Source organism: Nelusetta ayraudi, unplaced genomic scaffold, assembly GCF_046127955.1.
Source record: "Nelusetta ayraudi isolate G7.1 ecotype Tasmania unplaced genomic scaffold, CSIRO-AGI_Nayr_v1 ptg000075l, whole genome shotgun sequence".
NCBI lineage: Eukaryota > Metazoa > Chordata > Actinopteri > Tetraodontiformes > Monacanthidae > Nelusetta > Nelusetta ayraudi.
Window position 1 is genome coordinate 1,263,529 of NW_027466125.1, and position 27,159 is coordinate 1,290,687.

Consider the following 27,159-nt stretch of genomic DNA (forward strand, 5'->3'; position numbering starts at 1 on the left):
GTAAGCCGTCAATTATTCTATTTACTTTTTTCTCGTTCTATAAGGAAGTGCAATGCACACGTTTAGCCCCTGCTGGGAGAGTTATGCACGCTTTATTGCCATAAACGTTCTTGTTGTGATAAACGTTAGAATGTTACATCTTAGCCACCGCTAGATGGCAGCCACACCATTGAATGCCGCCCAAAGACAGTTCTGAAAATTAAATTCAATGCAAAATTAAGCTACATTTCGCGCACACACACTCATGTGTTTAGAAGTTATATTCTTGAATAGTATGTTTGTATTCCAGACTGACGTTGTTATTCTAACAGATTTCCAACTAATTCCCCCAACTAAGTTTCCCCAAATCAAATTTCTGTGGTGCGGAATGTCACGTCTTAAATGACGTGACATTCTGTAGAATTACGTTCAAAGGTTTTAGTAAATGTACTTCTTAAAAATATTGCAGGACACAACCTACATTTCTTAAAGTGTAATTACGTCTTATGAGGAGCTTGATTTTTTTTGGACAGCGTTTTAGAGAAAAATCATTGTCTTATTTAATATTCATATTTACCAAATATAGCATTTTTTTTTAAGTATAGACACTTAATTATATGAAATATTTCAGTTTCCAATATTAACAAAAATCAGCAATAAGGCTAACTGTTATATTGAGGCTCACAGTCAAACCCAGGATGATGTGAAAATTTGGTCAGTGTGTATATCTCTGCTGAAGACAGAGAGCTTTCTGATTCCTTCTAATGCATCACTCTACGGTCTGGCAGCATGACATTACTGTTGCTTGTGCATCATTTAGAACTTCTCAATCTACATGGTTTCCATCCATTTAGATGTTAACAGCTGCTTTCAATTTAAGGAACCGTGTAGAGACGCTTTTGGATTAATCACTCAATTCACTCTTGAAAATGTGTAAAATAAAATGTTCTCTATTTCCAATTATTCATGGATACATATGTAGAGATACAAGAACCAGTACATGAAACAAGGTCAAGCCAACTCTCCTAAAGAGCTTTACATCACCCTTTAGCAGCTAAATACAAAAAAAAACTGCCACCTTCAAACAGTGGAAGAAAGTTGAGTGCATGCTGGCAAAACTTGTAACTATGACTGCTCGAAATCAGAATATTCAAAGTTACTCATGATACAGTAGCAAAATATTACATATCGAGAAAAGAAAGGCTAACATCAAGAGTATTCTTATTCTTAAGACATGAGTACAGAAACAAAGTAATCAAAACTGCACAAATGTATAGAGAGAGACTAGTAACAAACAGACCCCTCTTAAAAGTGAGTCATTTTACAAGCTAAGAAAGAGCAAGCACTGTACGCGAGTCATGTGTCCTGCGAGGGCGGGGCATAGCGATGAGTAAACACCCAAGGCGACCAGTCCAGCGGCTCCAATTCACAGCAATAATGCATGCAAGTGAATTCGAGCCTGCAGCTAGACGCTGTGTGAAGGCTGGACGCGGCTCTTCGTGATCCTGCAGCAATAGCGGCCCAACGCTCTCCAAGGTGCCAGCAGTCTGTCCACAGCTCATGCACCCTCCCATAGAGATGGATGTTCATTGATGAAAGATGAGGTCTGCTGCACATTAGGGCCTTGTGTCCATTTACCAGAAGGGATGTGAAGGACTAGCTGAAGAGAGTGTGTTGCCCATGACTCTGTAAGTAGGATATGATTCAGTCTAAAAAAATATCACTTGTTTTGTCTTGCGAGGTCGCCCATCAGGTGGCCCTGTAGAAACAGCATCAGGGACAGTCAGTGTGTTTGCTATTCCCTTTGCAGGCCACAGATGCACATTGATATTCTTGTATGGCATTTGTGTGGATTTTTTAAGGTCCAGTGTGTAATATTTGGATTGATATATTTATATGATTTTTGTATTGGTACAAACCTAATATTCTGTCTATAAATACATTAATAAAAGTGTATACTTGCAGTACAATAAAAGTGCTTTGGGTTTCCTACACTTAGAACGAGCATGTGTGTGTGTGTGTGCATATATATATATATATATATGTATATATATATATGTGTGTGTGTATATATATATATATATATATATATATATGTATATGTATATATATCTATATATATATATATATATATATATATATATATATATATATATATGTATATATATGTATATATATATATATATATATATACATACATATACGCATATGTATATATATATACACATACATATATATATATATACACATACATATATATACACACACACACACACACACACACACACACACATAGGCCACCTTAGTTCACTGGCACACTTAGGAGAGGGAAAGACAGCAAAAAAGAAGCTGCAATCTAAAATGTAACCACGTGATGTCGCTGTTTCTTCTTCAAAATCTCCAAATATTGCACACTGAACCTTTAGGGCCCTTTTTGTAGATTTTGTTGTCGATTTATATCAGACCTAATTGCCATTCAGTTGTGTTCCTCCGTGGTCAATGGCTGCTCTCTCTCTGCTGCGATTCTCTCGTTCTTCATCTTCCTCATCCCTCTCTTCATTGCCACTGTGGTTCTTGCAGTACAGTCTGAAAGACGACACAAAAAGTAATTTTATTTTTTATTTTTTATTAAAATTGTTGTAAAAACTACAGTTTAGTCTATCAAAATATAATTGCAACAACCATAATTGCCATAGGCTTAAGTTAATTATGATATAATTACAATACATAGGGATGTAAGTTGGATGCAGTCTCCTTTTATTGAGAAACGACTGGCTGTGTTTGAAGAGGGGGAGCTTACTTGTAGATGCCACGTGCCATGTTTTCAATGTACTTGGCTTTGTCCTGCAGGCCGCAGTGATAGTGGTAGGTCTTCACACAGGCCTTGATCTCACAGCCGATGGTGGCACCCAACTGAGTGCAGAGCGTGCATTTCTAAACAGAAAAAAGATGATGATGATACTCATCATTATCACTCCATTATTTTCAAGTAAAACATGAAAACTGTCTTAAAGCTCCTCATCGATGAGACGCTTCTCTCCCCACCATTCTTTTCCCCCGCTTGATTTCTTGGATGACCGTCTTCACATCAAAGTTGCCGAACTCGGCTCTGGACGTGGTGGTCAGCTGCACCGTCCCCGATGAGAAAAGCTGTCAGGAACCATCGTGGAGAACAGAACAGGACAGGGGAAGAAAATGAAACACACATCCACAGCGTTATGCATCGACAATCAGAGATTTTTTTTATCAAATATACGCAGCCACTGGATTCCCAACAACCTTTAAATGGACTCTTTGGATGACTGCATCAGAAAACAGTGACAGACACTTTACTTTCATTTTTTTATGCTCACTTGAGGTGGATTCTGACAAGGGTTAATCGCAATTAATAGGATCGATTTTATTCCTACCCCAAATTTTGACCACACAACTCACAAAAAAGATATTAGGGATATTTGACTTTTGGGTGAAATTTATGGAAAATATAAAAAGTCTGAGCTACAGTGATGTCACATTGTGAAAGTGGGGCATTTCTTCATCTCAAACACTTCATTCAGAGAAAAGCTAATGACAGCGGTGGATACACCACAACAGAACATGTCAGTGTCTCAAAAACTCGTCATGTGACCTTTTGGTGAGGCGTCGTCTTGGTCTCATGATGCCAAAATGTAAACAGCATGACAAGGAGGACTAAAAACAAACTCTTCCTCCAACCACAACATTCAGCGGTAGATTCGTGGATCAGTTCCTTTTTATTAGGTAGTTAATGACCTTTTTTTTTTCAAGACAACATGAATATGCAAGGCAGTAAGAACTCATACATGTGCATTTAAAAATTTGTGTGAGAGTGTGCGGGACAACACAGGGTTGGTGCGCAACTTCTATCCTGTGGTCAGTCCCTGCTCTGTGACCTCTACTACTACATTTGATTACAGCCCTGGAACGGTCACCCCACACTGTCACTTATCCGCTCCAAACACCTGATTAAAACGCACTTTTGGGAGTGAAATTATCTCGAATGAATTCCGAGGTGAGCCCATGTTGTTTTTGGTGCAAGTCAGCCGAGCCTGCCCTGGTTCATATGATCTGGCTCTGCCCCCGTCTTAATAAATATTGTACTCAAGCTTTTCATACACTATCGCGGGTGCCACGGGTTAAATTAGAGCCAAACCGATTGATGGGTCTATTTGGGGTCAGGAAGGGGAAGATACATCTATGTAAATAAAGAAAAGTGTCTATATTCTCTTTTTCCTCCCTACTGCACAACAAGCAATTTTGCCAAGGTGGACGGCTGCTGCTTTACCGCCAACCCATTCACAACAGCTGGAAGACACGATGTCTTGTTTAAAACTATAAGACATTAGATATTCTCTTCAACATTCAAAGGGAAAATTCCAAACAGTGTGGGAACCCTTTCTCAAAGTACTGCAGATCACTTGATGCAATACTTGAATACTTGACACAGCCTCACTTTGTTTTGCTTTTTGTTTCTTTTACTTCTTCTTCCTCTTCAGTTATTATTTATTTAGTGCCGGTTCTGAATGCCCTAATAGACTGGCAGTAACGAGGGGTGGGATGACAGAAGGAGTTGTGGGTTATATTTGCTTTGAGTTAACCGTATTGCCATTTATTCTACTATATAATATATATGCATATGTATATATATAGGTCATTACAAAGATGAACTTATGGCAGGATATATACATGTATAAGCAAAGGATAAAAACGCCTATAAGAAGGAAAGGCAATCTCATTATATCCAAGTCACAATGAAAGAAATAAGTATATATGATCTATATATAATTTCCTTTATTAGTCCCACAGTGGGGAAACTACCAATATATTTACAAATGATTTCAATAATAATTATTAATTTAATAATGAATAATTATATGTATATATATATATATATATATTAAAAAAATTGAATTATTAATTAAATTAATAATTATATATATGTATATATATAATTAGAATTATTAAATTAATAAATAAATAATTATTATTGAATTAATTTGTAAATATATTGGTAATTTCCCCACTGTGGGACTAATAAAGGAAATCATATATAGATCATATATACTTATTTCTTTCATTGTGACTTGGATATAATGAGATTGCACTTCCTTTGCTTCTACATGTATATATCCTGCCACAAGTTCATCTTTGTAATGACCTGTTGACCGTTTGTCACAATCTATTCCGAGAAAAAAAAAAAAACTTCAATAAAACCTCATAAGCTCACCATGCACTTGTAATGCGCAGCCACTTTCTTGGAGTTGTCGGTGTGCAGCATCCCTCTGGTTTCGTTCTCCTCGTCTCCTGCGTGGCAGAAGCCGCAGCGCTGGCCTCCGTCCCCGGGGCTGGCCCGCAGAGGCGAGCGGTCCCGCTGCAACGACACAGCGACACGGGGAGGCGACGGTCAACAACAGAGCCAGGCGCGGCACGCGGCACGTTTCCCACGGGCGCACGTACGTGCGAGGAGCTCTCTTCGTCGGCAGCCTGCGACGAGGCCGAGCGCAAGGCGTCCGATTGGCCACGAGAGGAAACCTTGCAGCGCGCCTTCTCGAACCTCCCCCGGCCCCGGCTCTGCGGGGGAGACGTGTCAGAGTCGTTGGCCACGCCCTCGTCTTCGTCTGAGGTGGGAAAAAAAATAAGTTAAGAAAAATAAAATCTTTGTTCATGTTTAGAGATTGATAGATGTGTGAGACCAGACCTTGGAAATCACTACAAGCTTATCAAACCATTTAAATGACATGAAACCCCACATACAACCCCACACACTGGCCCTCTAATGCAGTGTTTTTCAACCTTTTTGAGCCGTGGCACACTACCAACGAAAAATATTATAACTCTTTTTGCTTTTTAGCCTAAAAATAACAATATCGTCTCTTAATCTGTACAATCAGTGTGAAACCTAGGCCTGTTTAGATGCACACAAAGCTGATATCCTGGGAGGAAAATAGGTTTACATTCCTTTTAAAGCACTCAATGGAATGTTGTTGTTGTTTTTTTTTTTATACCAATTAAGTGAAATTGGATAATTTTTCATGGTACACCCGACATTATCTCCTGGTACACTGGTGTGCTGCGGCACAGGGGTTGAAAAACACTGCTCTACTGTACAAAACATGACGCCACACTCACAGACTGTACGTGCTTTTGGTCACTTTAGTCACTTTTACTTTGTTCATCACTCCACACGTTTTTTCCAAATAAGTGCTTTTTTTGCATTTATATATTTTTTTTAAAAAATGGTTGTCTATAGTGTTACTGTAGATCAGGGGTGGGCAAACTTGTTGACTGGTGGGGCCACTATGGGTTCTAAAAATTCGGTAAGCCACCTCATAGGGGAAAAAATATATCATGATATGTAGAAAACGTGTGGTTTAATGTCTATTGAAAATGAACATTCCCATTTTCACATTCCACTGCACATACTATGAGCATGTGACAAATAACGTTCTCAAATCTTGAAATTATTGCAGTGTCTGGTGTGGAGAAAACGGTGTCTGAAGGAATATTTGTTTTCTTATAATGCCGGTTATGAAAAATTCTAACTGAAGTTGCGTGTTAGGCCAGATGGGCCCGGCAGCAGTTGCGTCACACAGGAACTTTTCCAAGACAAAACTCGCTTTTACAAACAACAGTCTCACCATATATAAGATTAAAACTGATTAAGACTGATTTAACATTTACCTTGAATGTCATCCTGAGAAGCATCCCGGTGTTTGCGACAATAAACACTGTGTTTGAAAGGGTGGGAGGGGGAGAAAAACGTATGAATTTACATTAATTTGAAAACAAAAAAGGAGGGGAAATCTGCTTTTGTGTTAAAGGAAAAAAACGACTTGCAGGTAAATCCCCTGTGAGGTGTTCTCTTTGATCTGGGCTTTGTCCTTCAGTGCACAGTAGTAGTGATATGTCCTCCGGCACGTCTTCACCTCACAGCCGATGGTGGCGCCCGGCCGGTGACACAAGGAGCACATCTGGCAGAAAGAACAAAACCAAGACGCTACATATTAGGAAACAAAACAGGCCAGGGAAATAAGAAAAAAAATGTGAGCAATTGGAGGATCAATGATTTGGAGACTAGATTAGATACTTTATTGATCTCCAAGGGAAATTCTTTGCCGACAAACCTGTGACCGTCACACACAGCGTGAGATCTCGAACACGTTTGTGGGCCACAGCAGAAGCAAGGCCGAGTGAAAGGCCGTCTTCGATAGAAAATAACCGAATACATTTATTCAGGATTTAAGGGGATTTTATTTTGGAAAAGACTCATTATATCATATTACATGGTAATAGTAAGATTAAAGATGAAATGTAATCATTTCAGATTGATGATTGAAAATTAAAAAAAAGCTACACAATAAAGACTAAACTATATATAAAAAAACTATATATGAGAGACATGCAAAATAGAAAATTAAAAATGGCAATATGAAGATGTTTTTGGAGGCAGATGGAAATGAATCAGGAGTTTTCCGAGAGAGATTTGCCGCCGCCAGCTTTACAGACAATGTGTCATAATGTTGGAACCGTATCAGCAATCCTCCTTCTCATTCACTGGTCGATTTCACTTAAGTTGAGTTGCGAGGCTCCGAGGACCAGCGGATGAGTCACTTTGCCTCCCCAGTCAGTAGGTCAGTCAGTCCACATGACGGCGCCCGGCTGGGGAGGGCAGAGGACGGACGACTCGGCCATCGTCGCAGCAGCCACTCACCAGTTTGTTCCCCCTCTTGATCTCCTTCTTCACATCCTCGATGGAGAATCCCCCGATGTTGTCGCTGTCTGAGTGGGACGTGACCAGGGCGGAGGAGAAAAGCTGCAGAGCAAATGGTGCGCGTAAATCCATGCGCACTTCTCACAATGATAAATGATAATATGTCCTCTCTTCCTATTGTTAATTATTATTACTTTTGCAACTGATGTCGTTTCATTTTATATTAAATATCAGAGCTAAGCTTGACACTGTGTGATACAGAAAAGATGCTGTGAGGAAATCCAGCAGGAGTCGCTGCAGTCAATTCAATCACTTCTCCAGCTTGCCAAAGGCTTTTACGCTCCTGACACAAGCCTGTCATTACCCGGCCCTCGGGGACCATCACAACAGGTAACACTCAATGAGGCTGCGTTTTTGGTGAGACTTGGCTTGAACACGAGGCCACTCAAAACTAGATGCTCGTCTTTCCCATTATTTCAACAGGCTGTGAAGTCATGTTTTCACCAGGGTGTGAAGGTTTTACACTGATACCTGCTGAACACTCGTTTCTCCTCACAGCCATCAGAACACAACCCACTAAACAGCTCAGAAACAGCCAAAGGCCAGCTATAGTTGGAGATGTAAGGTGGACTCACTCAGCCAAAGTACACACACTTGACCACAGTCCATAATATAAAGGCTCAATTTGTGGCGACACAGAAACCACAACCACTTTTAAGTTCGATAAAACGATGCAAAACAAGCAATACAAACATCACACTATTCTATATTGGACACTATTCTAACTGCATCACTCATGAAATGACAGGAAATCATCAACACCTCTCTTGTTTCCATCCAGGACTAAATGTAAATTAAAAAAAAATAAAAAAAATAAACACACGCTGTGTTGCCAGAACCACTGACATCTCTCTCTCTCTCTCTCTCTCTCTCACACACACACACACACACACACACACACACACACACATTCACACACAAGGAAAGTGAGCCAATGCGGCGGCTCCACTCACCATGCACTTGTGGTGGGCTGCCACCTTCTGGCAGTCGGACACCAGCAGCTGCCCGCACTCCTTCTCCCGGTTGGTTCTGCAGAAGGCACATTTCAGCAGCCGTGCGGCCGCTCCTTTCCTCTGTCCCGACATGACCCAAGGCCGAGCTGTTTTCCCCCTGGACAATTTCCTAACCGCCAAAAGAAACAAGGAAAAACAACAACAAATCAAAACACGAAAAGTCATAATTTGATCTACCAATGAACTGGCGACAAGATAAATTGTATTAAACACATCAAAAAGACTCTCAACTTCAGCCAATCAGCCGTCAACAACATCACAAGACAACCATTCAACAGTTCCAATGCATCGCCCACACAGGATGTGAAAGGACTTTTAAATGTGTTCGGTATGAAGGTAATGTCCCTGTGACTTCTCAGTGATGTCAATGAGAAAATATTTTAATGATCTGGAAGGAAGGAAGATAAAAGTGAAGAGTGTTTTGAGTTGTTGAGTGGATACACTTGAAATGTGTGTGGGTTTTTCCATCCCTCATTTAACAGAATAATTATTTGCCTGCACTGAATCAGACAAATTTCAGGGGTAATATAATTACTTATATTACATTTCCTTTTCTGCCCATGCAGACAGAATTCCTCAAATGACCCAAGGACCTTTACAGAAAAAGTGCGCTGCGTTATATAATACCACTGAAAAAGGACAAACGTTGCAAAAGCGATGAATGAATTAAGCACGGGGCGATTCCAGGCTATTTCCTTCAAGACAGATGCTCATGAAAGTTTGACTCACAACTCCTTAAAACCAATTTTTCGTCGTGGAAGGGTGGAGGGTCGGAGGGGTTGGGAGATGGGGAGACAAAAGTCACGAAAACAGAGCTCTGTGTCCTGAGAAGATCCGTCCTCTGATGGATCCCATGTGAAAGGCCCACAGACAGCATGTTGCAGATCTTACAGCTTGACATGTGGGGAAATCAGTGGGTTGTGAGGTTGCGACACCCACGGAGTTTAGGGAGCAAAATTGCAGATCAATCCCCAGGATCGTGAAAGATGAACATCCACTTACGGCGGAAGACAATTGACGTTATTCATGTCAAGCATTAATCATGTGCTGGAGGAAAACACTGGCTGGCTGGCAGTTCCCATCATACACCATGCATCCGTCATCTGAGCTCTCTGAGAAGGAGAAGCAGCAGCAGCAGCGCTTCCCCTTCTGAGCGCAGTCTGCTGCAAGACATTGATGTCGTCTGTCACATCATGTTGCAACCATCCTATAACATCCTACAAAAATAAAAATCCAGTAACTAAATCTGCCTCTCTTCTTTTTTTTACAATTCATATGACACGTTGTTCTAATCTGCCGAGGAATATAATACATACATTACACGGAGCTGGAATGAGTAACACATTCTTTCACGTGTGTGTTAATTTTATGCTTTATTCAAGACAAGTAATGTATATTTCTTGATAAAAAAAAAATAATAATAAAAAAAACAAGACGAGAGTGTTCTTCATAGCAGAGCAGCTCACGCCTTAAAATGCGCAAACTGTTAGTGGAAGAGATTTTGTATCATGCATCAGCTGCGCCATATACTAACAATTGTTTTGTTGTTGGATCATATCAATATATCCACAAAAGAAAAAGAAAAAAAGTGGATGCTTTTGAAAAACATTCACAATTGCTGTGCGCAGCGACGCCTTGCCAGAGAACCAACAGCCATGGTCGCAGGGCCACGAACCGACTGCGGCGGCGGCGACAGCAGCGATCCAACGGGCGGTCACACAATACCAGCCGTGGACAAAAAAAACCCTCCTCAAAAACAACATCAACACACAACATTAAGCTCAACTCCTGCTCATATCTTCAAATAAAACCACAGCCCAGTCTTCCGGTTACATGGCGGGATCGGTGTCCATTTGCACCGAGAATCGCAAAGAAATAGTCGGGGGGGAAAGAACCGCCTAAAAATCGCTGCTCCAAAGTTTTGTATTAAAGGGGGTGTGTGTCTCCTTCTCCACTCCACTGGGCTACAACTGGCAACAATGTTCACCGTGAACATCTCAACGCCCCGCAAAAAAAATCTACCAGGGCCTTTTCATGACGGTTAAAAAAAATTAGATCGGTAGCCGAAGATGGAGGAAATTACAGCACTTTGACATTTAACTGGGATATGTGGGAATATTTCCCTTTAAATGTGGGGAAATGATCCTGACAGGCGCGGGTGTTCGCAAAGCGTTTCGAAGTAAAGAGCGCCATACGTGATGGATCCCCGTGCTGGGAGAGCAGCCCCAGCTCGGAGCGCCAACAGCTCGGCCCCACACGACAATAGGCCCTGAAACAGGGTGGCTAACACCCGGCCGCCAACCAGCGAGCTCACCCCTTACCTGGCGGGCTGATTTCTATCGGGCTGAGGGCGCTCGGCGCGGTGGAAAAGTGCTCCCAGAAGTCACTCTGTTTCCTTTCCGTCCTTCAGAGTCGAACGTGAGCTCGTTCCTGCTAGCATCAAGCTAGTAGCAAGCGCGCCAGAACCAGGGCCACTTCCGGGTAGCGCTTTCAAAACAAAGTGCTCATTCGGTGACATCCGTTGGGATGATTTTTCTTTTTTAAGATAATGTGAACGGATACCGTGGAAAGTATCTGGTTTGCGTGTGTGTGGAACGAAAGAGCTTTACACTTAAAACTAGACTGGTGAGAAATATCTGAGGTATGAAGGCTACAGCACAGAGTCAGATCGTTGGATAAGCATAGTGCTGCTTTAAAAAAAAACAGTCTTGAAGGCCTGGTTTCCTTGTGGAAAAAAAAAATATATTGTGATGCCTTAAAAGTTAGTAAAAGATAAAGGTATTCTCTCTCTCTTTCTGTGTGTGTGTGTGAGAGAGAGAAGGCAGTGTTATTTTCTGTTACATTCAGAGCTCAGATTTGTTTTTAAGAAATAACCCATTTATCCATCTATAACCTGTTCTTGCTATAAAGGTCATGCTTCCATACAAAATAAAGAAGGCACTAATGTGTCACTGCTCCCACAGTAAACTGAGATACAACTTGGTGTTTAAACTTGTTCTTGCAACAAAAATACCCAACTTGCCAGCTGGGATCAGATAAAGACCTTCCGTGCCCTTCTTTGCTCCTCTTTCAGTCAGGACATTTTGCAGTTGCAGTAGCTTATTATTGTTTTATATTTTCATTGTTATTGTTTAATTGTTTTTATATTTTTGTCTCATCTCTTCCCCTTTATAGGAACATAGACATACCCAATTGGCTTTATGATCTATCTTTATAAGATAGACCTATAGCAATTCGCCTCTGAAACGTCCATTACATAGTTACTTCTGAGGTGATTGGACATGTAGCAGTGGTAGGATATTTGACTGTCATTTTGGCGAGTTGGTAAAAGCCTATTGCAACACCACACCATAGTGGTCTGTGTGATTCTGTCTTTCACTCAACTTTTGTCAAAGCCAGATGAGAGGAAAGAGAAACAGGAAGGGAGGGAAGCAGATAAGTTATGTAAAACTGACCAATTATTCAGCAATATTTGAGATTGATACAAGAAGCATTTCTGAGAATTAAGTTGTGGTGGACAACGAGACCATTGCTTAAAACTTGTTGCTTGTTCCCTGACACAAATGTACAAAACAGACTGTATGAGCTGCACTGAACTACAGTATTTATACCAAGACTAACTTTGTGACAACAAACTTTATTTGTTTCTATTTTTGTTTCTATATTTATTTCTATTGCAACATCACAAGAAGCTAACACTGACAAGGTAAAAAACAACAACAACTACATTCTCCACAAGGTCACATTTTGTGACCTTCAGAAAAGTAATGATTACATTATTTTTTATTGTTGATTTATAGAATAAAGGTAGGCACTAGGGTTATGGTTTGATATATATATAGTTATAGCAATTTGAGAATGGCCATGAGCAAACAAAACAACAACAAAATGCATATTATACATATATTACTCATTTGAAGCTCTTTATATTTCAAAACCGTCTCTGGTGGGACACAGGGAAAAACCATGGTACCTGCATGGTGATGCTATTGCTAACTCCCGGAGTGACGTCATAGAGGGTGGTTTTCATGACCTGTGTGTTTTAGCTCACATTTTTCTGAAAAGAATGGAAGGCAAAGTAAATGATCAACAATTCTTAGTTAAAGTAGGCTCATTGACAGACGAGAATACAGATTACCGTTGGAAAACATGGGCGAAGTAAATTTGGCACAAACACGGTGCCTTTAAATGCACCACTTTATAGGCGCTTTCCGGTGTGTGGACCCCTTCCGTCTTTACTGTACACCCAGTCCGCGGGCCACATGCGTGGATGGGGGCGTGTCCGTATCTCCGCTCGGTGAAAAATGATTGGTGGGAAGCGGTGACAGTCACCCTGTGAAGCAAAACATACCCGCCCAGTGTCCCTGGGATGAGGCGAGGACCAGAGTTTCAACAAAAGCGAACAGGGAAATGAAGTTGTCAGACAGGCCAGCCCAGCTCGTCTCTCCCCACAACTAGGCAGGCGGCGAGTTGCGAGGCGGACGGCCACAAGGAGAGACATTATCAGGGTTGAACGCCTCGGGAATGAAGACCGTCCGCCGGTTTGATTTCTGACGACATTCTTTTTTAAGTCGAGCAGACAAGAGGCTGCCTGTGATCTGAGATAACGTTTCAAAGCCCCGTTTCAGTGGAAAAAAGAGCGACACACAAGTCGAGACCACTTGCTAGCCCGCAAGCTAACTGTAGCCTCCTTCAACTTGGGGAAAGAAAGAGAAAAACAACCGCAGTTCCCTCGGTGAGTCTTGACAGCTCGGAGAGAAGTTTTTCGGCGGTGTGTTTGGTGTCTGTGTATTTTTCCACTCGACTCCGCGGGACCTGTCCGTGTTTCTGTAGCGACGCCTGGTTCCGCTGCTGTCCTGCTAACTCGGTGCTAACGCTAATTGAGGTCGTAACTATGGGTGGCAAAACTTTATATAACGGTGGCCGTGCGATTGCGGAGCGTATCCTTTATTACGTCACTGTTTCGGGTACAAACGCTAACGCGGATATTATTACGGCAGTTGTCGTGCCGAGCCAACTGTTGGGGAACGTTCCGTGCACGCACGAAAGTTGACGAAAGTTGTCAAGCGGCACAAATGACTTGTTTTGAGGCATTTAAAAAGCAAACGACGAGTAACTTGTCAATGTCGACTCTGTTGTACCCTCACTCACTCACTCACGTCAGGTGTGAAGTGAACGCCACAGTCATTTCCTGGTGTGTGTGTGTGTGTGTGTGTGTGTGTGTGTGTGTGTGTGTGTGTGTGTGTGTGTGTGTGTGTGTGTGTGTGTTACAGGAAGTTGAATTGCTCCTCCTGATCGCTGATCGCGTGTTTAATTTCAGCAGAGATCCGGTCCTTGGATTCACCTTCAGCGATGCCTTTTCCGTTCGGTAAGTCTCAGAAGAGTCCGGCCGAGATTGTCAAGACTTTGAGGGAAAATGTGGCACATTTGGAGAAGCTGGACGCCGGAGACAGCAAAAAGTTTGAAAAGGTCAGCAGTGTGGCTTGTCCCTAAATTGAAAAAAATGGCCTTTTGAGTATCAACAGGATGGTATTTATTTTTCTTTGGCTTTGTAAACGCACAGGTGACAGAGGAGGTGTCCAAAAACTTGGCGTCTCTGAAGGAGATACTCAGCGGGACGGGTGACAAGGAGCCTCAGACGGAAGCGGTAGCTCAGCTGGCGCAGGAGTTTTACAACACAGACGCCCTCATCCTCCTCGTGGCAAACCTGCAGAAGGTCGACTTTGAGGTGGGATCAAACATTTCAGCAAATTGTCCCGTGATAGTCCTGAGTCACTCGAGTTGCAACCGCCCGTGCATGCCGCCTGGCTCTGTGCTCTACTTTTTTTTTCTTCTGTCTTCAGGGGAAGAAGGATGTGGTTCACTTGTTCAGCAACATCGTCAGGCGGCAGATTGGCACCCGCGTGCCCACGGTGGAATACATCAGTTCCAAACCAGAAATCCTCTTCATGCTCCTGAGAGGGTGAGTTTTGCCCATCATCTCGCGCTATATGTGTCAGTGGGCTGAGAAAGTCCCAACATTTAAAACGGAGCCATCAGCTCAGCCCGCCTTGTTATTTTCAACATTTTCCGTATGTGTTTGAACAACTCCCAAAGGAACGAGTGTAAACTTGTTGCATGGATTACACATGTGGATGAGGAGAGTGAGAGTGCACTTGGTTTTATAGTCAGACAGCAGCAGCAGCAGCAGCTCCTGTGACCCCACTGCTTTTTGCAGATTACATCTGTGAAACTTCTGGAATTTGTTTCTCTAGTTAGATATTTGTATTGTTTTATTTAACTAAATAAACTTTGAAGTCGATTGTCATAAAATTGACATCACAGCTTGACATTTGGTGAGGAGTTTATTTGATGTGTGACCCATTTTTCCCCCGTCATTCCACCGTAACTTTATTGTTGTTATCTTTTATTTGTGCTTTCTCATTAGCCAAAGCAACTAAATCACAAAAGAAATCAAGTGATGCACTAAACCCTCTTGAAAGCCTAAGCAAGACGGATTTCCTGCAAATGACTCATTATGAACATGTTTGCAGTGATACAGCCATGTGTAAATGACTCGGACTCACTTGGGACGTGTGCTAACCTGTGCAGATACGACAGCCCAGAAGTGGCTCTGAACTGTGGAATGATGCTGCGAGAGTGTCTGCGGCACGAGCCCCTGGCGCGGATCATCCTCCACTCTGAGGACTTCTACAGCTTCTTCCGCTACGTGGAGCTCTCCACCTTTGACATCGCCTCAGACGCCTTTGCCTCTTTCAAAGTAATCCTCCACATTTGCCTTAACATTTGAAAATATTGTCAGTTCTGATAATATGAGCACAATACAATATGTATAATATGTATTTTTACCCCTCATTTCTCAGGATCTCGTGACAAGGCACAAAATAATGTGTGCTGACTTTCTGGAGAAAAACTATGACAGGGTGAGCTCGGTGTACATCTATATTTTTGGATCTCTGTCTAAAAAAAAGAAAAGAAAAGCTGTTGCTGAGTTTAACTTAACTTCCTCCCATCTGCAAACAGGTTTTCACAGAATACGAGAAGCTCCTGCATTCTGAAAACTATGTCACCAAACGGCAGTCTTTGAAGGTTGACAGCTCTCCTTTTCAAATCTACGTCACGCTCGTTTATGTCTTTATGTTCAAGCCAAGCGCTGTGCGCTCGCGTACCTGCACGTGCTGCGGTGAACAGGCCCGTGTGTCTCCTCTCCAAACTGTTTTCAGCTCCTTGGCGAACTTCTCCTGGACAGACACAACTTCACTGTGATGACGAAATACATCAGCAAGGCCGAGAACCTCAAGCTCATGATGAATATGCTGAGAGACAAGAGCCGGAACATCCAGTTTGAAGCGTTTCACGTCTTCAAGGTGAGTGCGCAAGAAAACGTTCACAGTTTGAGTTCAGCCACTAACATTCGATTTTATTTTATTTTTTTTTTTGAATATTAGAATTATTTATCTCCTATTCATTGCATCCAACCTCATGTTTCTTCACTGACCAGGTGTTTGTGGCAAACCCCAGCAAGACTCAGCCTGTGATGGACATACTGCTGAAGAACCAGGCCAAACTGGTGGAGTTCCTGAGCCACTTCCAGACGGACCGATCCGAGGACGAGCAGTTCTGTGACGAGAAGAACTATCTGATAAAACAAATCCGGGACCTCAAGAGGGCGGCGGCACCCGAGGAAGCTTAAAAGGCAACTGGAAGCAGATGGGAACTGCAGGTTTGTTTAGGTTTAAAAAAAAAAAAAAAAAAAAAAAAGAAACTACAGTATATAGAGATCTTTTCCTTTTTTCCCATTTTGTTTCTTTTGTAATGTGGATGCTGGGGGGGAAGGGAGTGAATTCCATCCAGCAACCTGAGGGGGCCACACGAACTGTCGTCTAAACCATAATTACCTTTTAGTGAGGAAAAAAAAGCTTTCCTCACTTAAATTTTCCAACATTGGACCTTGAAACTGTTACCATGTTGCTGGCAGAGTCAATGAGTAGATGGAGACGTCACCCAGTTCATAGCCAACACAAGGTCTGGGCGTCATCCCAGAGTCCTGACTCTATATTTAACAAGAGAATAATTAAATCATAAACTGAGGAGTAAATATTATTTTTCTAATGTGTCTAAGAGTAAATAGTTCAAAACATACAGCATGTTTTTTTCTATCTGAACGTCATCAAATTGCATTTCTTTGGGGTTTTCTTTGCCTTTTTAATAAAATATTTTTTTTTGCTAAATTCTACTTCTTCTTTTTTTTTGATAAACCCACTTTTGCCTAATAGTGACATGTGGGTTGCATTTGCCTGTTCAGCATACATAGTAATCGTTGGGGATTTAATGGGTGAGCCCTCTGGTTGTTGCATGTGTGGGGGGTCACAAAGGTCAGATATAATATTCCGTGGCTGCTCTCGCCAAACGCACAACGCAGCGCGGGGCCGCAGGAAGAGAAAATGAAAAAACAAACGAAAAGAAAAGCGCGGAGGCATCGATTAATTGCGCTGTGATTTTTTTCTCTCTCTCTCTCTCTCTCTCTCTCTCTCTCTCTCCCTCTCCCTCTCTCTTTGAGCTGGCGCTCAGCAAGGTTTTTTTTTGTTTTTTGCGAACTGAAAATAGAAACGAGGCATCAGATATTGCTGCAGGGTAACCAGCCTTCCTGTGGCCACGGCCCCGGCTGACACCATTGATCTCACTGGGGGAGCCGCCGCGCTCGTCCGCACATGCTGAAACAGAACGATACACATGGCACACAACATATGTTGTTTATTTTAGTTTTTTTTTAAACTGGCGATGCAGGAAGAGTTCGAAAGTACTTGACGCGCGTCGTCTCCACTGCCCGCCACTTTACTGCAATGTGCACAGGAAATAAAAACTGCATTTATTTTTGTCTTTTTTTTTTTTTGCTTTTTGTTGCGTGAAGCTGTGACCCTTGGTGATGCATCATTCGTGTGCTACACTGTAAATCTGTTCATTTGACAACCCAGCGTATGTGGGGAGGGGTTAAATTATTGTTATCCTCCCAGGTTTTCTTTTTCTTTTTTTTTTTTTTTTTTTACTGCAACATTTCAAAGGCTTTTCTCACACATGTTACACATTTTTGTTTTGAGGTCACCTGTTCACTAAAACACAATTTCAGGATGCGGAAATTCATTGTCTGCATAGTTTATTCATCCCCTCCTCCCCCCACACACTAGTATAATTTACCTTGTACTACTACACTGCAGCATGCCTGTGATGCATCGCTAAGCACATCCCATCAGATTAAAAAAAAAAGCACACACACATGCACTGTCAAGTTTTTTTTCAGCACTGAATATATTGGCTTCCTCACACGCTTCACTGGTAACTTTGAAAGACTTGTGTTCAAAATATTTGCCTTAACTAAAAAAAACAACAACAAAAAAAAAACACACGATTGTCTCTGAAATTGTGTTTCTCAAGAGCTAACATGAGCTTGTTGTCTGTCCGTACGGTCTTCCAAGTACCTAATACCTCATAAGGTTTTGCATATTTTTGCCATGTTCTCAAACCTTTTTCTTGGCGAGATGTTTTATTGACAGCCTGACCAACAGCTTTTTTTTCTCTTTTTTTTTTAACGCACAACGGCGTGTTTGCGTGCACTTGAACAAGGTCTGTGAACTAGTTTTCCGAACGGGAAACTGATTCATTATTAATATTTTTCTTTCTTTCTTTTTAAACTACAAAACTTAATTGAGCCGTGCCACACATGTTAAGTCACAATGAATTGCACTGTGGTACATCAGTGAATGTTGCCTTATTTAAAAACATGTCAACGACCATAATGATTATGTAAAGATGCATTCTAGACCAAAGGAAATGAAAAAGGCGCACAAAGGTTACAAAAAAAATGAAAAAGTGCATTCATTACTCGACAATAATTACACAAACCCATGTCTAGTGTTGTGTACGTATTATTTGGTTGCGTGAGTTTAAGTTTTCTTGTAACAGAGTAATAATATGGCTGCGCTCACATACTTTTCAGTTGTAGTAAACTAGCATTTTCTTTTAACGATCATTAATTAGGCTCCTGTATTAGTTCCAGGGCCGACATTTGTGCTTTTACAAATATAATAAATTCAAGGAATCTGCTGTGAGGGGTTTTAATCAAATCAGAATACAGTCCTGCACAGTCAGGGATGTTTGTGGAGGGAACAAAAAAGAAAAAAACTGAGTTGCTTTAAGAGTCGTAATGGTGATCAATTCTTCTACTCCTTTTTTGGCTATTTATTTATTGTAAAATGATAGAAACGATGTAACGCATCTGATTAAACCTTATTTAGTTACTATTTCCTTCTGTAAACAAACAAGACCCCAGTTCCCCCCCCCTTTTGTGTAACAGAGTTGCTTTTATTTTGTGAAAGGTTACTTTTATTTTGAAAGGAATCTCAAATTCTCCCTTCATTTGGTGTGTGCCCTTGTATTTCTTGGAAATAATAACTAGCTGCACTCAGGGAAGAACTTGTCTGTACACCGTCGGCCCATAAGAGGGAGCTGTTGGCAATAATTGTCCCTTTTTTGTTTCATTTGGTTAATCAAACAAACAACCCATTCATAGGTTTATGACCCTACCTCCACTGACGGCTTTATGAGTCTGTAGCAATACCATGTCAACTTCAACCCCTGAGATCAATATGTTCCTAATGTGTAGTTTTCTGTTGGGATATTTGTTGTGTGTTTACTTTTACACTGTGTTGCCTTTCTTTTCCTCTCCCTCCTCCTCCTCTTCTTCCTCTTCCTCCTGTCTGACTATTTTCTTGATATACATTGGGGATGAACTGTGTGTACATAACTTTATAAAGCATAAAAGTGTGAAAGCAGATATTGAAATAAAAGTATGGAAGTTTGCTTTTGTGTGGCTCCAGCAGTTTGGTTGAAGAAATTGTTCTTGTTGTTTTCGCAGGGATCAAAGCTTCGTCTTCACCATTCCAATTCATACCATAAGTTAAGGAGACCATAAGTTGCACATGCAGAAAGCTGTCTTTACTTACTTTATCACTCTATTTATTTTGAAGCCTTATTAAAGGCCTCCTTTCATGTATATTTAGCAGAAAGATTTTTGTGTACCTATCTTAATTGTATTGAGGTATTTTTATCGCATTTTATTTTGCTTAAACTAGAACGTGAGAATTTTCATGATGTTCAAATTCTTTGAGGCACACCTGTATAATGTGTGCAGATGTGCAACATCCAGGAAAAGTCAGGAGGGCTTTTCAAGAAACAGCTGATTGAGTATTAAGTCTGTGAAACTGAAGACACTTGAAAAAGCACTGTGGTATTTGTGAACATTGGTGCTTCTTCCACATGTCGTGTTGCTGTGTTCTCCTCTTTTATTCCTTCTGCAGAGGAATGTGTCAGCTACGGTCGGTGGATGCCGAGTGGAGAAACTGGCTGTTCCAGCAGAGAACATCACCCTCAAATGCTCTGCAGGTGGCAGCTGCTGGCTGCTGACTGGGCGTAGCTTCTGATATGTTGAAAATATTGAGGCATATTGAGATCAAATAAGAGCAGATAAGGTGGGTCTGGGTCTTGGCTAGTCAAATAGCAATCATGGTCAACCGCCATCCACCACAAAGTCCTCCATGATCAGATGTCGGCTTCTCTCACCATATTGTTTTTCTGCATTAAATCATTTCTGAAGTCCCTCTGCCCAGCAGGTATGTCTGGAATGTAGTTTTTGACTGTGCACTTGCCCTGAAAACCACTCGTGTCTCGTAATGTTACATTATCATTTCATAGCGTGGCGAATGTGCAGGTCACAACGTGTCCAGGAGAGTGTTTTGGAGTTGTTGGAATTTTGTATTTGATGAGTTTTGAGGTGAGGCGGGAGACGCGCTCAGTTCACCTCTATCTGGTTCACGGAGCTGCTGTTCGCCGGATCTCACAACAACATCCACTGATGAATAGAGGGAATGTACAAACTCATCTGACTATAGGGACGGAGGCAATAGGTGACATTTCCTTGAACTTTTGGACTGTCAGAGTTTCCTTTTGTTCTGCAGGTCAGTATATTCAAATTAGATTAATGATATCTTTTGTTTGTTGTTTTTGCTTCGGACCATCCTGAAGCCGTCACCAGTTGCCACTTCTGTTTTTTTATTTCAACAACAATAAATTCTCTTTCTGCCAAAACCTGTATCATCATTTAAAGAGAATTAGTTAATTAATAGAGTATTGTGCGAGCTCTGATATCAGCAACAAGTAGATGCAGAATTTGCTCTAGCTTCTGTCCACTTAACTTTCAGTTACTCATGCGTCCCTCTGGACACATCTAGTGATGTGAATGACTAAAAATAACCCCTCCTCCTGGTATTAGAGGTCAGATTTTTTTTCTTTCTTAATATTTTTTTTAATCTTGCTTTTACATCCCAGACTCTGGTGGCGCATTAGTCAGTCCAGTTGGAAAGTCTGTCTTAGCTTCCTGCTACAAATTATTATTTTTTTGTACCATCCACTTGTATTGAATGAGACAGACTAAAAAGATGATTTGCAGGCACAGTCTAAAAAAAAAGTGAAGCAACCAAAATAAGGAATAATAAAAAAATAAAAAAATAAAAAAATAAAAAAATAAAAGATGGACTCTCAGGAGTCTAGTGAACTTCCCTGAGGCCGGACATAAACTTTTTTGTTTCTACCAGAAAACATTGTGAAAATGTTTTTATGCAATATTTGGACCTTTAACCGTGTGACACAAAGGCCAGCGCAAAACAACACCAGGGCACATTCCACCCTGCCAGGAGGGCTCCAGCTCCAGGCCTTTTCAATAGGCTGCCAGTCTATTGTCCATGTGGAGATCAATAAAGTGCTTTAACAGCCAGCCGGTCACAGAGATCCCAACATCTCCTACTTCAGTCTGACTTCCCCCAATGTGATGTGGACTGAGGATTTTTTTTCCTTTTCATTTTCACTGATAAGCCCAATACGTTTTTTTTATTTTTATTTAATATATATTTCCCCCCATACTTGATTTTAAAACTCGCAGCGTTGATGAGCTCAAGCTGGGCTCAATCAAGTTAGTGGGCGGCAGCAATATTCTCTCCTTAAAAAAAAAAAAAAAAAAAAAGAAGCCTCCACCAATCGCAGCCTATATAAGTGGTGGGGGGAAGCATGGGAAAGTGGGTTAAAGTTCATCCGAGGGAAGAGAAGCAAGTAGGGCGACGCTTCAACCTGTTACCACAGCACAGGAAGTGGCTGCCTGCGGGCTCCGGGGAGCCTCCAGACCTTCATCATCTGGTGAGCAGATCCCCACGAACTCCTTCGGGGAGACAGAAGAAGAGAGAAGCGACTGTGTTTTTTTTATTTTATATATTTTTTGTATTTATTTTCTGCTTCCCGCGTTCGTCTGGGGCTGGTGGAGGGGCCGCGCTGCTGCTGCAGCAGCAGGAGACCATGTGGGGGCAGGGTTTACAGGGGTTAAAGGTCACAAACCTCCTGGGTTTCCTGTGACCAGGCGAAGCACAGAAGAGCGCCAACCAGACCAGACCATGGTTAATAAAGGGGAAAAAAATAACAAAAACTAGTCCGATATGTGCGCGCGGTCCCACTGTGCGGGACGAGTTTGCAGCGCGTGCAGCAGCGGCTCGTGGAGAAACCTAAAGGAAACACGAGGAGTCACGAGCGGATCGGAAGGACGACGTCCCCCCCCCCCCTTTTTTTTTCTTCTCCCAAAGCTTCACAAAGACAAAGACAAACCTGCACACACACTCGTACAAAAAGATGCGCTCACAATTTCATGCATGGTAATTTTTTTGTCCGTACAAAAGCAGCAGCAGAACAACAGGACGGTGGCCGCAGAGGGATGACGGCGACGTCTGCGGACGGAAGGTACGTTTCGACGTTGTTGCGAGTTTTTTTGCGTTTAAGGGGGGAAAAAAGTGAAGAAACAGTTGAATGAATGAAAACTTGACACTCGCTAGGCCGCGTTCACGACCTCATTGTTTGCGCCGCTGCGTGGTAAATCATTGTGTTGTGACTATGTTTGTGTGGAAAAAGTCCGCGTCTTGTCTGAAATGTTTCTGTTTTGCTGCTGATGCGTATAAGGAAAAAATGAAGGGCGGGTTCAATTTGGCTTGCGCTGTTTTCTTTAATGCGCAATTTTCAATGAGTCGAGCGCTCAGACTTGTTTCGTTTTTGGTAGCTGCACACTTTGTCTTTGTTGTTTTCCCGTCTTTAATAATGGCCAAAGATCCTCAGTTTGTGCCACCCACCATCCGTTACGTAATTGAGTGCAGGCGGATGTGATGATCGCGCACTTGAATTATTTAATTGACGCGTGTTGACGCGCTTTGTCTCATCACGCGAGTTCTTGGCGCCACTTTACTGACGCTGAGCGCGTGTCCCACAGTCGTTCCGGCATGTAGGTCACACAAACGCACACACAAAGTCTCCGGGTTAAACATTTAAATCAAAGTGAGTCAACATTAAGCAGTTTTTGTTTCATTCAATTAATTCTGAATTGTGACTTGACAGACCGAACTTGTGTGAGTTGTGAACCGTTTACACGATTATCTAAAATTGTATGCGTCCATGAATGGTTGTATACTCTGTTTTAATGACAGAAAATTCCAGTGACCAATAATAAAATTCTGAAGTGTAATGCTTTTTAAAGAGCCAAACATGATCTATATATTAGACTAGCATCTAAGATTTAAAAAGCTTCTGCCTGTTAAGCAAAATGTACCTATAATGCCTGAAACTCACTAGTTAAATTTAATGAAAATAAACTTTACAATTAACGATGGACTTTTTTTGTTGAGTGGCCCTTTAAGAAAATAAGTGCATCTTCTGATTGCGCACCGTGTTTGTGCTCTTGTAATGGCTCATTGTTTCTGATAATTTGCGATTGCTATCTTTGTGTGCAGGTGGGCCTGGCTGAGAAGAGACTGGAGAAACTGTTGCGGTCTAGCCCTCTACTTCATTTGCAGTCCTCCAGCTAAGGTGCATCTAGTGTAGTTGCTGAAGTAGTTGAGTATCGACTGCCCTGGTTGCTCCTTCTGGCTGGAGGATTTGCTCTGTCCTGACTTCAATTCCCTCTAAAACGTCAATGGTCAAATGACAAAGGATCTGTCTGATTGAATTTAAACTTGAACATTTGACATTTATTGGTCGCCCATGACTTTTTCACTACTTTCCTCAACATGTTGAAGACATTGCAGTTCCAAAGTGCTCAAAGTGCAGGTAGTACACAAGGATCTACTGCAGTTTGTGCACTTCAGGTACTGCTGGTCATCGCCCTCCCCTTGTTCAAATTTAGTTACAAGAGGCTTTCTGGTAGTTTTACAGGGAGTTTTGCTGGTTTGCTCTCAGCTTCTGTTAAGTTCTGCTGTGCAAATCCATGCAAAGCTCTCTGTGTGCCAGGCTTGCAGCAGAAGGGCGGAAGAGTCTCTCTATTGTGCAATGTTCTTGATCTTAAAAATCTCTGTCAAGTTGACAAACGCACTTGCTGTTTTTAGGTCCGACATCAGTTTTCAGTTTGGCAAAATGTGAGTAAAGTGTTGCTTTGAAAAAAAAAAGAAATACAAATGAATTGCTGACCATGAACATTTCTTTATCGTTCGGTTTATTTTGAAATGTTTGCAAATGATGAGCATGAGTCAAATAAAGTTGTTTAAAAATAATTTAACGTTTGTTATTTACTCTATAATTTAGTTGCAAATCTAACAGCATGTGTGCCTTTTTTTTTTAAATCGTTTTTAAACGGGCATCCAACAGATTGCTAGACATACACAGTTGGCTGAAACGAGCATGACACTTCGTTTTCGAGCTGTAAGTTACTTTCATTTCAATCATGATTCATATAAATCTTTAAAATTGGAAACTTCAGTGCAGTATTTCCATATTATAGAATTCCTAAAATGTATTAAAGGCTTTTAATGTTGCTTTAAACGTTTCAACCTTATTTTGGGGAGTTTTCAGTGAAGCTGTCGGACGAAATCTTCCCGGTGCCGCCGACATTCAGAGAAACCCATCGAGTGTGGCACTTGTCTGGCTGATATACTATCTGAACGCTAGATGGCGTCATCGACACGCTGTAGCCTCATTTTGAGGAAAAAGTACTTAGGATGAAGATGAAAGGTGTCTGCTTTGACTTTGCTGGTTTTATCACCGGTGTCTCTGACCATTAAGTCACATTTAGATGAGAACTCTGGATACTATGACTCCATTAACGTTGTATATTAAAATCCTTCTCTGTCAGGGGTTAAACACCAGATGCTGAACATTTTAACAATTCTGAAGGTGTGAGATTTAAAAGAAGGTTATATCCAAGTGATAAAAGTATCACTTTACAGTTCCATGGAAGGTGTGAAAGTGCGACATAATCTAGCACGAAATACAGCTACTACAACTGCGTACTGTATGCATTCGCACACGACAAAAAAAGTGTACGTGTCATTTCTCAGCGTGATAAATGTGCATCTCCCGCTCGCATTATGCGCCTCCAGGGTGCAGAAAAGGCCAAAGTACACAGGCAGCGCGCGCCTAATTGCCTCCGCGTACACGGAACTATTCATCTCAGCCAGACAGCAGCTCGAGCAGCTCTTTAATCCTTCCATCCCCTCATCCTTACACCTTCATCCCATTTCCTTATCCTCCCATCACTTCATCCCCTCACTCTCTCATCTCATCCATCATCCCCTCCATCCCCACACCTTACACCTCATCCTTCTGTCCTCACCCTTACACCGCCTCGTCCTTCCATCCCCTCGTCCTTCCATCCCCGCCTTCATCCCTCCATCTCCTTGTCCTCCCATCACTTCATCCCCTCACCCTCCCATCTCATCTGTCATCCCCTCATCCTTCCATCCACACCCTTACACCTCCTCATCCTTCCATCCCCTCATCCTTACAACTCATCCTTCTATCCCTCCATCTCTTTATCCTCCTATCACTTCACCCCTCATCTTCCCATTTAATTAATCATCTTCTCATCTCCTCCTCCCATCCCTCATCCTTCCATCTTCACCCTTACACCTTTATATCCCCCATTCTCTATCCCTCCATCACCTCATCCTCCCATCTCACTCTCATTTCATCCTCTCATCCCTTCTTATCCCCTCATCCTTCCATCATCACCCTGACAACTCCTTATCCCCATCTCCTCATCCCTCCATCACCTCATCCTCTCATCTCATTTTCTCATCCATCATTCTCTCATCCATCCTCCCATCCCTCAATCATTTATCCCCTCATCCTTCCATCATCACTCTGACACCTCCTTACCCCCATCCCCTCATCCTTCCATCCTCCCATCCCTCACCCTTACAACTCATTATCCCATCCTCTATCCCTCCATCACCTCATCTTCCCATCTCATTCTGCCATCCTTTCATCCCTCATCCTTCCATCTCATCCCCCCATCCCTGCATCTCATCCTCCTTCTCATCCCCTCAGCCTCCCATCGCCTCGTCCTGACACCTCCTCATCCTCTCACCCCCTCCCCCTCCCCCCACCCCTCATCCTCTCGTCTCACCCCTTCATCCCCGCTGCCGTAGCCACAGCATCATCACTACATTACGGGAGGCGTGGTGGTGTAGGAGGAGGATGCGGTGGGGGTCTCCACGCGCATCCCTCACACCGTGACGCGCGCATGCACGTGTAGAGGGACCAGATCATCCGCGCAACGAAGCCGGAGAGTCTTGTGCCGCGAGTGAGGAGGGAGTCTGAAGTTTTCTGCACCGGGGGAGGAGGAGGAAGAGAACGACAACAGCTGACGGCCGGAGCGGAAGGATGCTGATCCGAGGCGGAAACACAGGATCCTCCTCTAACTTTCACTGAGCTCAACTTCATCGCAGCCTCTTCCTCTTCTTCTTCTTTCCCCCTCTTCCTCTTCGTCTTCTTCCGTCTCGCCGTCGCCGTCCCGCTGCCATGTACGCTTCGTGCTCCGTGCGCGGCGCGCGCCCGCCGCTGCTGCTGTGCGCCTTCCTCGCGCTGCTCCCGCTGCCCTCCGCACAGCCGCTCAGCTGCCAGGAGGTGCGCACCGTCTTCCACTCCCTGCACCCGGGCTCCAAGTGGGTCCCCGAGAACCCCGTCTCAGGTAACCCGCCTCAACTTTTGCGCAGCACAAGTGTTGGTGCACCGCGCGCGATACGCAGGTTTTCCCTTCACTTCTGCGTCACTTTAGCGCTTCTGCGATGACTCGCTCCAGACAAATTCCATCAATCACGGCTCCGTTAAGATGAGCTTTGCAGTGGAGTTTTCCATTTCAAACCCGCTCTTTCATAACTGCCTCATCATTCACTTCATCAGAAGTGAGGACACACACACACACACACACACACACACACACACGGCATCCCTCTGCCTCTGTGTTTTCTGACCTGCTCCTTTGTTGACCAGGTGACTGAGTGTTTTCCTGCAACTCACTCTGAA

The 27,159-nt window shown here is 42.5% G+C and overlaps 3 protein-coding genes across 5 annotated transcripts in view; 2 read left to right on the plus strand and 1 right to left on the minus strand.

Moving 5' to 3' along the window:
- Positions 1 to 907: 907 nt before the first annotated feature.
- Positions 908 to 11,246, minus strand: phf6 (PHD finger protein 6). 2 transcript variants are annotated; one of them, XM_076043447.1, is made up of 11 exons: positions 11,103 to 11,246; positions 8,722 to 8,890; positions 7,709 to 7,810; positions 6,837 to 6,968; positions 6,679 to 6,727; positions 5,455 to 5,615; positions 5,225 to 5,368; positions 3,025 to 3,129; positions 2,780 to 2,913; positions 2,445 to 2,565; positions 908 to 1,738 (listed from the first exon to the last, which is right to left on the minus strand). In XM_076043447.1, the coding sequence occupies exons 2-10, from the start codon at positions 8,851 to 8,853 to the stop codon at positions 2,445 to 2,447; spliced, it is 1,080 nt and encodes a 359-aa protein (XP_075899562.1). In that variant the 5' UTR covers positions 8,854 to 8,890; positions 11,103 to 11,246; the 3' UTR covers positions 908 to 1,738. The 2 variants fall into 2 exon arrangements, with proteins under 2 accessions (XP_075899562.1, XP_075899563.1); XM_076043448.1 differs by having other exon boundaries at positions 11,096 to 11,239.
- Positions 11,247 to 13,172: 1,926 nt separating this feature from the next.
- On the plus strand, positions 13,173 to 19,638 carry cab39l1 (calcium binding protein 39, like 1). 2 transcript variants are annotated; one of them, XM_076043436.1, is made up of 9 exons: positions 13,173 to 13,516; positions 14,102 to 14,250; positions 14,345 to 14,509; positions 14,625 to 14,743; positions 15,373 to 15,541; positions 15,645 to 15,704; positions 15,805 to 15,870; positions 16,005 to 16,148; positions 16,283 to 19,638. In XM_076043436.1, exons 2-9 carry the CDS (start codon positions 14,134 to 14,136, stop codon positions 16,472 to 16,474), a joined length of 1,032 nt encoding a protein of 343 aa, XP_075899551.1. In that variant the 5' UTR covers positions 13,173 to 13,516; positions 14,102 to 14,133; the 3' UTR covers positions 16,475 to 19,638. The 2 variants fall into 2 exon arrangements, with proteins under 2 accessions (XP_075899551.1, XP_075899550.1); XM_076043435.1 differs by having other exon boundaries at positions 14,105 to 14,250.
- A 6,575-nt stretch (positions 19,639 to 26,213) lies between these two features.
- gpc3 (glypican 3) overlaps positions 26,214 to 27,159 on the plus strand; it is a 119,670-nt gene continuing 118,724 nt past the window's right edge. The window contains exon 1 of the mRNA XM_076043508.1: positions 26,214 to 26,824. Within this exon, the coding sequence (XP_075899623.1) occupies positions 26,656 to 26,824 (169 nt within the window). The 5' untranslated portion in view covers positions 26,214 to 26,655. The remainder of the gene's footprint in view (positions 26,825 to 27,159) is intronic.